Genomic DNA, 12,376 nt, shown 5'->3' on the forward strand with positions numbered 1-12,376 from the left:
ACAACTCCCAGGAATATTATAGCTAAATTCAAGAGCCCCAAGTCAAGGAGAAAATACTGCAAGCAGCCAGAAAGAATAAATTCAAATACCATGGAGCTCCCGTCAAGACTTCATAGGACTTACTAGGCTCCACGTTAAAGGATCAGACTGTGTGGAATATGATATTCTTGAAGGCAAAAATGTTGGTTTATAACCCAAAATTACCTGTCTAGCAAAATTGAGTATATTCTTTCAGGAGGAAAAAGTGATTGAATAAGACAGAAGATTCCCAAGCATTCCTGATGAAAAGATCAGCCCTAAACAGAATGGTGATGCTCAAAGACAAGCCTCAAGAGAAGCTTGAAAAAGGTAAATAAGAAAGAAAATTTAAAGAATTCAATAAGGTCAAATTGTTTATATTCCTACATGGATAGAGAAGATAAAGGGAAATATACAGTTGGTAATCATAACTGTGAATGGGATAAACTCACCCATAAAATGGAAGCAGATAGAAGAGTGGATTAAAAACCAGAATCCTATCATATGTTATTTACAACAAACACATTTGAAGCAGGAAGACATGCACATAGAGTAATGGTAAAGAGTTGGAGCAGAATTTATTGTGCATCACCTGAAGGAAAAAAAAAAGCAAGAGAATCAATTATGATCTCAGACAAAGCTAAAGCAAAAATAGGCCTAATTAAAAGAGATAAGGAAGGGGGGCAGCTGGGTATCTCAGTGGATTGAGAGCCAGGCCTAGAGACGGGAGGTCCTAGGTTCAAATCTGGTCTCAGATACTTCCCAGCTGTCACTTGACTAGGCAAGTCACTTGACCCCCATTAACTAACCCTTACCACTCTTCTGCCTTGGAACCACTACATAGTATTGATTCCAAGACGGAAGGTAAGGGTTTTTTAAAAAAAGAGAGATAAGGAAGGAAATTACATCTTGCTAAAAGGTATCATAGACAATGAAGTCATTTCAATACTAAATATATATGCACCACATGGTATAACCTCCAAAATTTTTAAGGAGAAATTAAAAGAGTTTCAGTAGAAAACTTCCCCTTTTCAGATCTATCTATCTATCTATCTATCTATCTATCTAACTAACTAACTAAAAAATAAACAAGAAAGAAGTGAAGGAAGTGAGTGAAATTTTAGAAAAGTTAGAACAAGTAGATCTCTGGAGAAAAATGGAAATTAAAATGAATATACCTTCTTTTCAACAGTACATGTGGTACATAGACAAAAATTGACCATGTAATTGGGCATAAAAACTTATTGCCTAAATTAACAAAAGAGGAAATAGAATACTAAAATAAACCCACCCCAGAAAAAGAAATTGAACAATCTATCAATGAACTTACTGAGAAAAAAATTCCAGGATTCACATGTGAATTCTATCAAATATTTAAAGAACAATTAATTCTGATATTATACAAGCTATCTGAAAAATAGAGAATAAATTCTACCAATTTTTATGACACAAATATGGTGCTGATACTTAAGCTAGGAAGAGCAAAGACAGAGAAAGAAATGTACAGACCAATTTCATTAATGAATATTGTTGCAAAATTTTAAAATAAAATTTAAAATAAAATAGTAGCAAAAGATATATCATAAGGATCATTCACTATGACAAATAGGATTTATACCAGGAATGTAGGATTGGTTTAAAACTGGTAAAACTATAAGCATATTTAATCACACCAATAACCAAACTAACAGAAGTCATGATTGTCTCAATAGATGCAGAAAAATCCTTTGACAAAATACAACACCTATTCCTATTAAAAGCACTAGAAAGCACAGGAATGAATGGGTTATTCCTTAAAATAAGTAGTATCTACCAAAAACAAAAAGCAAGTATCATTTGCAATAAGGATGTTAGAAGCCTTCCAAAAAGCTCTGGGGTAAAGTAAGAATGCCTATTATCACCAGTATTATTTAATATTGTACTAGAATTGTGTGAAGATTGGATTTGGCTATCTCCTGATTGTAACAATGAAAGTACTTAGCTCTTCCTTTATTGGGAAGATTGAATTGTAATCCTCTATTTTTAGATTTCAATCCCCAAAGTATTAACTCAGTATTTAAAGTAGATCTACCCATTTTAAATACAAAAAAGTGTTAACTAACTACAAAAAAGGTGTTAGCTAACCACAAAAGATGTGAACACCCATTTCATATATTGAGTGGGCAATGGAGTGGAGAGGAGTGTCTGCTGTGATTGGTAGATGTAAAAATTTAGGGGACTTGACACAAGAGAAAAATGTCTTTAAATAGAGGAAACAGAGGCACACAAGGGTCAATCAAGAATGAAGAAGAGTAACTCTGAGGAGAGACTGGAAGACAGACACTTGAGGAGAGATTGGAAGACAGACACTCAGGCTTGGAGTGAAGACACTTGGCTGTGGAACTGGACCCCTGGAGGAGCTCGTGCAGGAGACCTCAGACTCCTTTCTTTTTAGACAGTCACTGTGGTGAGTGAAAGGCTGACTTAGTTCCTTGTCCTTTCTGGAGGTGTGAACCTTTGAGAAAGACCCATTGTCTTAAGACTCCTTTCCCCTGACTGGTACCTTAGAATTTCTAACTGGTTCAGAGGAAACAGAAGCTTTCTCTCTCTCTCTCCCCTTTTCTCTCTTCCTTAATATCTTCCCTCTATTGTAAAATAAACTACCATAATTCCATTTACTTGAGTATAATTCATTTTGGGATTTAGAAATTAAATCCCTGGTGACCACAAGTTAAATATTCAAGTCCAACCACAATAAAATTTAACAAATGCTAGCTTTGACAACAATAAAAAAAAGAAATTGAAGGAATCAAAATAGGCAATGAGGAGGTTAAACTGTCATTCTTTGTAGATGGTATGATGATATATTTATAGAATCCTAAATAATCAACTAAAAACAGCTGAAATAATAACTTTAACAAAATTGCAGATACAAAAAAACTCACAAATCATCAGCATTTCTATATATCACTAACAAATTTCAGCAACAAGAGGTAGAAAAAGAAATTCCCCTTAAAATAACTCTAGACAATATAAAATCCTTGAAAATCTACTTGCTAAAATAAACCCAAGAAATATATGAACACAATTACAAAGCACTTTTCATACAAATAATAGTCAGACCTAAACAACTGGAAAAATATTTATTGCTCATGGCTACATAAGCAGAGCAAATAAAATAAAATGACAATTCTAACTAAATTAGTTTACTTACTCAGTGTCATACCAATCAAACTACCAAATAATTTCGAGAACTAGAAAAAATAATAATGAAATCAAAAGAGATCAAGAATATTAAGGGGACTAATGAAAAAAATGTGAAGGAAAATGGGCTAGTAGTACCAGATATAAAATTGTATAATAAAGAAGTAATCATCAAAACAGTCTCGTTCTGACTGAAAAATAGAATGATGGATCAATGGAATAGATTAGATACACAATATACAGAGTGTAGTCAAGAGAAATGGTCAAAAAGCAGGGAAAATATGAAAGGTAATGAAAATGGACCCATGAGAAGCAGATGGAACAAACATGAGACAGCAGGGGAAGAATCCAATGGAATTCCAAAGAAGATTCAAAAGGATAAAAACTGTTGGCCAGAACTAGGTCTGGTCACTCTTTTCACTTCTCTGACTGACTCACTCCCTCTCACCAGAGACTCTGACCAGAGCTAGGGAGCAGAGTTGGTTTTCCATATATCTTTTCCTACCTGGCTGTTGCTGAAGGGTTTCTGCTTTGTTGTTGAAAATCATCCTGAATCATCAATTTTCTCTTGAAAGATAATTTGATCTCCCATCAAATATAGCTATAGAATGGATAGGGGTAGGGTCTCCTCAATCCCTCTGTCCTACCCTTTCCCCTTTTTAATCTTTCTTTCTCAAGAATAAATCAGCCATTTAGTATACAAAAGACTGTTTGTGAAGTTTGTAATAGGAGAGAAGATTGTCAAAGTTCATACAGAAGAAAGTTGGCAGAGGTTGACTCCCTCTTGGTCAGGTCCAGACTCCATTAAGCTTAGTGGGGCTACATTTAAATCAGTCCCCTCCAGCAGCTGTTTTCCTGTTCCCAGCATTTTGAGGTCCCCTTCTATCAATCCCACTATTACAATTTTGGCAACCCTACCAAGAAAACTTGAATCCAACCCAGGCTATTGAAAAAAGAATATACAGGTGTATTGGGAAAGAAACAACAAAGAACAACATGATGCTTCAATTGCTATTTTGGGCATCTGTAATAGGGGCTGTGGCTATTTATTGGATATAGTTTCATCTATAATGCAATGACTGGAGTTATGATTGATACTGTAAATTACATAGCAAACTCGACTTCCTTTTTAATAATGATACCAATTTCTAAAAATGTGATGTGGCAAGTGGTTACACAAATTATGTTATTCTTATGGCCACGATTCAGACCCTCTCCTATCTGAGAAATGTTTTGAGACTAATTACACCCAAGAAAGCAGCTCAACTATTAGTACTTGATGACAAATTAGAACAGATGGTTCAAAGAATGTGTTCTGAATATCTAGCAAGCAAGGAAAAAAGGGACCGATAAGGAAGGGACAGAAATAAAGGAAGAAATGGTAGAGGATGAAGTGACTAATGGAAAAGATATGAAGAAAGATACAAACAAAGCAAATGAGACAAGGGCAAAGGACAAAGTTAATACTAAGGCAGAGGAAAACAACAAACAGAATATAACATCTGATGAGGTCACAGATGCTCAGAAAATCCTACCTTTAAGAGACATAGCTAAAATCACTGATGGGGATGGGACACTACATTCAAAAGTCCATAAATCTTTTTCCACTCAGGACTTGGACTCTCTGAAACGTCAGTTTCCAAAATTTCTCTATGAACCCTACAAGTGTCTAAAAGAAGTGAAACAGGCCTTCAAAATCTTTGAGCCTGACTTTGATGATACAGATATAATATTATCAGAAGTATTTAGCCCCCATGAACACCGGCAGTTCATAGAGAAGACGAGACAGGATGCTAATTTGACAAACTGGCCCAAGGCAAATGAATGAGGACTTTGATTTTGCTAGCCCAGCAAGTTTTTCTTATCTGAGGAAATGCAGAGAAGACCTTCTGCAAGCTATCAAATCTTTTTGTTCCAAGCCCAATGCACGGAACAAATTTGACAAAATGACACAAGAAAAAGATGAACACCTGGCTACATGTATCGATAAGATTGTCTGAAAGCATTGAGTCTATCATGGGCATAAATCAGGATTCACAAGAATCTGTAGCACACATAAGGAGACAATTTTTATGTGGATGTAATATGCAGTTAAGGAATTTTTTAGAAACTTTTTCCCAAGGTATGATACTATCTCGATTACAGAGCTGAAGGACACTGCAACTTATTTATTTGATAATCAAAGGGAGCAAGAATGGGAAAAGGAAGAATTAAAACAAAAGTTACACCATACTGAGGAATTTTTAAAGCAAAAAAAAATCAAGAATTTACAAACCATAAAAACATACTCTAGACCCTCTTATCAACAACAAAGAGGCCAGAGAGAAACAAGAAAGTGTTTTTTGTGCAACCGGATTGGCAACATAGTAAAATGACTTTAGCAACCTAGTGTTTGATAAACCCAAAGACCTCAGCTTTTAGGGTAAAAACTTGCTATTTGACAAAAAACTGCTGGGAAAACTGGAAAACAGTATGGTAGAAACTATAGACCAATATTCTCACACTCCATACCAAGATAAGATCAAAATGGGTATATGATTTAGATATCAAGACTAATACATAAGGGGAACATAGAATAGTTTAGCTGTCAGATCTATGGAGAAGAGAAGAATTTATGACCAAACAACAGATATAGAATATTACAAGATGTAACATAAATAATTTTGATTATATTAAATTGAAAAGAACAAAAAACAAAATAGAACAATGTAACCAAGATTAAAAGAGAAACAACTGAGAAAAAATGTACAACAAATTTCTCTAAAAAAGGTCTGATTTCTCAGATTTATAGAGAACAAAGTCAAATTTATAAGAATACAAGCAATCTTCCAACTGACAAATGGTCAAAGTATATGAACTAACAGTTTTCAGATGAAGACATCAAACCTATCAATAATCATATTAAAATTTTCTAAATCTCTCTTAATTAAAGAAATGTAAATTAAATCAACTCTGAGGTACCACCTCACACCTATCAGATTGATCAATATCACAGTAAAGGAAAGTGATAAATGCTACAGGGGAATGTGGCAAAAATTGGGGTGTGCTAATGCATTGTTGGTGGAATTGTAAAATGAGTCAATTATTCTGGAGGGCAATTTGGAACTATGCCCAAAGAGCTATACAATACAACTATGACTATCCTTTGATCCAACATAGGTCTATATCCCAAAGAGATTAAAAAAAAAGGGGGGGGGGGAAGGACTACATATACAAAAATATTTATAGCTGCTTTTTTTGTGGTGGCAAAGAATTGGAAATTGAGGGGATACCCATCCATTGGGGAATGGTTGAACAATTGTGGTAGATGGTGATGATGGAATACTGTTGTGCTATAAGAAACAATGATTACAGAAAAAGTTGGACTTGCGTGAACGGATGCAGAGTGAAATAAGCAGAACCAGGAGAACTTTGTCCACAGTAACAGCAATATTTGGAATGATCAACTGTGAGAGATGTGGCTCCTCTCAGCAATGCATGGATCTGGGACAATTCTGAGGGACTTATGGCAAAGGATGCTTCCTACCACCACAGAAAGAACTGCTGGAGCCAGAATGCAGATCAATTCATTTTCTCCTTCACATTAATTTGTTTAAAGCTTTACTTTCAAATTTTGGTTGTATACAAGTATGTTCTACATGATAATACATCAATATATAACCCAGATCGTATTGCTTACCATCTCTGACAGGGGGTAGAGAAGGGGACAATCCTGAAATTATATTATTCTGAAATTATAATTTGAGGAAACGTGTTGAAAATCACCCTTCTCTCTCCTATATCATCATTCTGAACCTTCCCATGTGCCTTCAAAGCATATTCCTGTCTCCCTAATCTTAAAGAAAATAAAATAAAAGTGTTTAATCTTCCCTTGAACTTTCCTACTCTTACAGGCCCAGTTTTCTCATCTCACTCAGTTAATCAATTAATCAACATTTATTAAGTGCCTACTATGTGCCAGGCATGATGCTAAGCCTCCAATAACTTTTTGGGAAAATTCTCTGTAATCCCAAACCTGCCCCCCTTTACAGGTCACTCATTGTTAACTCTTTGCCATCTGATCTTCTCCCCCATCAGTACAGTGAAATGGCTCTGTCCACCAGTGAGGAAAACGGTTATGGTATGAAAAGCAGCACAGAATTTAGAGCCTCAGGACTTGGGTTCAAGTTCTACCTGTTCTCTTTCTGCATGAGCTTGGACAAGTCACCCCTCACAAGCTCAGTTTCCTCATTTGTAAAAGGAGAAGGTTGGTTTAGAAGCCGCCTGAGGTCCCTTCTGGCTCTCAATATTCAGATCTCTGAATCACCAAGAATAATTCAAAGGTCGTCCTTTCCTGGAGCCTCTGACACTGTTGGCCGCCCTCCCCTCTGGCTAAAGGTTCTCTCCTCCAGGCTCTCCGCCATGAGTCATTGTGGTAATTACTTCTGTATAAACTCATTATCTGTTCTCTTCTGTTGTACATGATAAAGTATATTAACTATAATACTATAAAGCACAATAATATCTAATGCTCAAGCGCTTCCAGGCTACCAAATGCTGTCCCACATGCTGGGGGTCCCAACGTCAAGGCTGAGCCCCTCCTTGCAGGGACACACGTCAGACAGACAGACAGACAGACAGTGCGGGAGCAGAGCCTCGAAGGATGCTGAGAGGAGCCTCCTGGAAGAGGGACCGGCCTGGACTGGCTAGAGCAGCGTCCAGTCTGGCCGAATGGGAGGCCGCCGGGTCTGCTCACGGCTGCCTGGTCACTCGAGCAAGCACGAAGCTTCCTCAAAAGCAGGTTTCCCCGGCGCTTCCCTGGTTGCCTGCCATGAAGCCGGCAGGTCCGCCATGGAGCACTCGGACGTCCCTCTGGTCACCCGGACCGGAGACGAGACCCCACGGGGAGGGAGGCGGGCCTGGGGCCCCGGAGAGGGAGCCGAGAGGCCGTTTGTGAAGGCCCTGGCCCCGGCATACGGCAGGTGGACGGAGAGGTAAAGCCGCACTGGCACAGCCCAGGACAGCGGCCGGCCGGACCTCCTACACTAGGACCGGAGCCAGGCGCTCGTGGACCCGCCGGGAGGAGCGTCCTGGTGCTCTTCCAACAGAACCCATAGGGATTCCCCTGAACCCGAGACCGGAGAGACCTTTGGTTTGCTCGTTTGGTGCCCGATGTTCAGCCTCCGGGCGGTACGGAGCAAGGCCGAGTCCTGGGCCGGAGGCTGACCTCTCGCCTGGAGGCCTCACTCGCTCCGGGGGCTGCTGCCTTTGGAGAGGGCTTGGACGTCCGAGCCGGCCTCTCCTTCAGAAGACGGTCTTCTCGGGTGTCTCTGGGCGCCGCGATGGAGGCGATCAGCGGATCGGGGCCCAGCTGGGGGCTTCGGGGAGTCCTCTGGTACCGGCTTAGAGCCCGGGTGACCCCCAGGCCGAAGCCCGAGACAAAACCCACCCGGAGGGCGAAGGTCCCCCCCAGGCCCCGCCCTTCCCGCAGGCTCATCTGCCAGGCCTCAGACTCCAGCGGGGGGCCCAGAAATCCGCCTCGTGACGGGCCTGCACGCTGTGGAGCTTCATTGGCCCCCCCAAAGAGCTCCCACCATGTTCCTGCTTCTCTCCCGCCACGGAGTCAGGCCTGCGCCGGGTCCGAGACAGACGAGGGCGAGGCCGAGGCGGCGGAGCCCAGTGACCGGCCCAGGGTCACCCGGCCGGGAAGTGTCTGAGGCCCCCCGTGTCCTCCCCCCGCCCCCCCGTCGGAGGAAGCCGAAGGCTCTGCTGCCCCCTCGGGCGCTGACAGCCAGAGATCCTTCGGGTCAGCCCACGAGGAGCTCCGCAGCTGGACGAGGGCGGCGTCTGCCCAAGAGGTCCAGCTTCCGAGGCAGCCCGGGGAGAGCCTGCGGGGAGCGCCTGTGCCTAGAGGGGGGCCCAGCCGGGCTGCTGGCGATGCTAAGCCCCAGCCATCCTCCCACCCTAAATGCTCTGAGGGAAAAGGGAAGGCTGAGGCCGCTGCTAGGCCGCTCCTGGTGCGGGTCCCAGACACGGCCTCCCCCAGGCCCGGCCTCCTGCCTCGGAGGCCTCAGTGGGGTCCAGACTCCCCCCGGATCCACAGGGGCACCTTCCAGCCAAGTGTCTGAGAGCGTCTCCATGACTTCTGGCCAGAGCCCCAAGGCGGCAGGGCTCCCCAGAGCAGCAGCGACAGTCCGGGCCTGCGACCCCTTCGTGCCTAGCACGGTGCCAGCCATCTTCTGAGGGCAAGTCCCGCCCGCGTGGGTGAAGAGGGCGGCTGGAGGGCCGACACTCGGAGAGCCTGGCGGGGAGGCTGGAGGTCCCGAGTCGTCCTGACGGGGAGGCTGGCCTCGGCCGGACCTCGGCCAGACCTCGGCCCCAACCCCGGAGATTCTGGGACGTCTCTGGACCTGCGAGGTCCCTCCTCGGCCCCCTGGACAGCTCACACCCATCCAGCGCCTCCTACGCACCAGAGTGTCTGCCTCTGACAGGCTCCAGAGGAAAGGAGTGGGAGGGACCCCCCCGGGGGGGCTTCCTGGAGGGGGGAGGCGGGAGCTGGGACCCAAGGAGTCCAGGGAGAGCCGCCCAGGCATGAGGGGAGGGGTTCCTCTTGTCTGAGGAACAGCCCGGGGCTGTGTCAGGAGGAAAGGGAGGGAAGCAGGGGGCAGCCCTCAGGGGTACCCACTGGGGAGGGGGAATGAGAACGAGGTAAAAATGGCATCCGAGGAGGTGGGGGGGGGGGGCAGATGACGGGCTCCGTGTTGGAGTGCGGACGCCGGCGAGATGCTTCGGCGGATAAACGGATCTGAGAATCGGCAGCACAGACGGTCGCTGACTCTGCGAGACAGCAGAGAAGAGGGGCCGGCACAGGCTCGGGCTTGGGGGCTCCTTGGCTTGCCAGGGGGCCCGGGAGGAGGACCCAGCAACGGCTGGGAAGGAGCAGTCCGATGGGCAGAAGAACCAAGAGAAAGCAGAGCCCAGAACCTATGGAGAGGAGCTCCAAGATGAAGAGTGACGGGCAGTGAGGAGCGCCCAGAGGCTGCGGAGGGGCAAAATTAAGCAAAGCCATTGGATACAGCAATTCCTCACTACCCAAGCAGCCTGGGGCATGTGACTTCATCGCCACGGGCCTCCGTTTCCTTAACTGTAAAGCGAGGGGGCTACACTAGAGGATTACTAAGGTCCCCTTGTGGCTCTCAATTTAGAGTCCTGTCTCAGATCTTCCTCTAATGCGTGCTATGTGTCAAGTCCCTTCCTTCCCTCTCCTTTCCTCCGCTGCCAAAAGAAGGGCTTTGACTCCAAGACCATCAGCTCTAGAATGACGCTACTATAGTCCTAGAGGCTTCTCTTGAGAAAAAGGTCTATTACAAAGGTAAAATCTTTTTTTGGAAGGAAGAAAGGGAGGAAGGGAGGAAGGGAGAAAGGGAGGGAGGGAGGGAGGAAGGGAGGGAAGGAGGGAGGGAGGGAGGAAGGGAGGGAGGGAGGGAGGAAGAGAAGGAAGGAGGAAGGGAGGGAGGGAGGAAGAGAGGGAGGGAGGGAGGGAGGGAGGGAGGGAGGGGAGGGAGGAAAATCTTTAGCCCCAATCTCAGTGGGCTATGAAAACTTCTCTGTATATTTTAAATGCCACCCCCAAACCCAACTGGATCCATTTCTTACCTTCCCCAATCAAGGACACCCCTACAGACATGCCCATGAACTTGCTTTTGGTCCATACGTGGGTATTCACAAATAATCCTTTCTCCTTGCACTCACAGTAAAAACAGGATACTGGGGGATGATGGGACACCTGCTCAGCCACAAACCTCAACTTGTACAGTTTTGGCTTGTGAAAGTCTTTATGGGGAGAAGTCCTTTTTTCACTTGATTTTACTCTCAAGTCTTCAGCCTCAGCTTTAGCCTTGGTCTCAGCCTCAACCACAGCCTTGGCCCTGGCCTCAGCCTCAGGTTCCACCCTGATTTTCTCTCTTTGTAAGGGCCTGATGCAGTCCTGGGGGACGTCCCAGGAGCAGAGAAACGTCTCCCCTATGATGGGGTTGTAGGGCTTCTTGGCCACTGAGCCTTTGCGGCCCTCGTGGAAAGACGTCAGGTAATACTCCACAAAAGAGATGGCTCTGTCCTCGGGAGTCGTCCCGGACCCTATGGACAAGAGCAGATCTGGATGGGCCATGAAGTTAGCAAACATTTCCAGGAGGGACCTCTTCTCCAGGATGAAGGTGGGAAACACAACCTATGGTCAGAAGCAGACAGGAAATTACTGGGATGGCCTCATCACCATCTCAAGCCACTTTACAGACAACATTCCATTAGAACCTCTGAGCCACTCAAGGACAGCTCCACAAGTATCATTATCTCCACTTTGCAGGCAAGTAAACTGAGGCAAAAATTAGTGTCACAATTTCCTAAGCCTGGTTGTCCTCAACTCCCAAGGAAGTAATCCTATCAAGTCCAACCTCTTCATTTTACAGATGAGGCAACTAAGGCTGCTCCAAGGTCTTCCCAATAATAAGCAAAAGACAGGAGCTCAACAACTAGAGTCATTAGACCATAGCTTTGTATCTAAAAGGAACCTCAAGAGTACAATTTAGCCCAAACTCCTCCCTTTACAGATGTCAGGAAACAGGTCCAGGAAGCAATTTAACTTGTCCAAGGGCATAAAAGTATCCAAGTCAGAATCTGAACCCAGGTTCTCGGATGCTATCCAGGGATTTTCTTACTACCCCCATTATCTCTCCCCATACTCCTTTCCTTTCACTGTCAAAAAGATTCTCTCTCCCCCAACTGCTGTTTCCCTGAACATACATGCTTCTCTTGTCCCACCCTCAAGCCTTTATTATTTATAGATGGGAAGAAATCCACCCCCCAAAATAGCCAAGAGAAGTCTGTTGTCACCTCTTTCCTAACATCAGTCACAAGCAAATGGATTGGGAACGTTTTCCTGATGCCAAAAGGACTGAGGAGATTTCAGAGAGAAGCACAAGATATGGGACACACCTGGGGAGCGGCGGAGCAATGTATGAGGCAGGGATGCTGACTGATGCCATTCAGCCTACGGTAGGCTCACCACTAAGTTTCTCAAGAATATTTTTCTTAACGGTATAGTCCCTGCCAGAGAAGATTCCCTTCCCCTGAGAGAGTGACCCAGGTGGCTCCAGATACAAAGGAATCAAGGCACGGGGATGACACTGGACCCACTCTG

General features: G+C 44.4%; 1 protein-coding gene across 1 annotated transcript in view; it reads right to left on the bottom strand.

Moving 5' to 3' along the window:
- The window catches only part of LOC103101598 (oxysterol-binding protein-related protein 10-like), a 58,907-nt gene that overhangs the window by 18,710 nt on the left and 27,821 nt on the right, over positions 1-12,376 (bottom strand). Inside the window, exon 4 of the mRNA XM_056800379.1 lies at positions 10,837-11,407. Within this exon, the coding sequence (XP_056656357.1) occupies positions 10,837-11,407 (571 nt within the window). The remainder of the gene's footprint in view (positions 1-10,836; positions 11,408-12,376) is intronic.

Source organism: Monodelphis domestica, chromosome 5 (assembly GCF_027887165.1).
Source record: "Monodelphis domestica isolate mMonDom1 chromosome 5, mMonDom1.pri, whole genome shotgun sequence".
NCBI classification, from domain to species: domain Eukaryota; kingdom Metazoa; phylum Chordata; class Mammalia; order Didelphimorphia; family Didelphidae; genus Monodelphis; species Monodelphis domestica.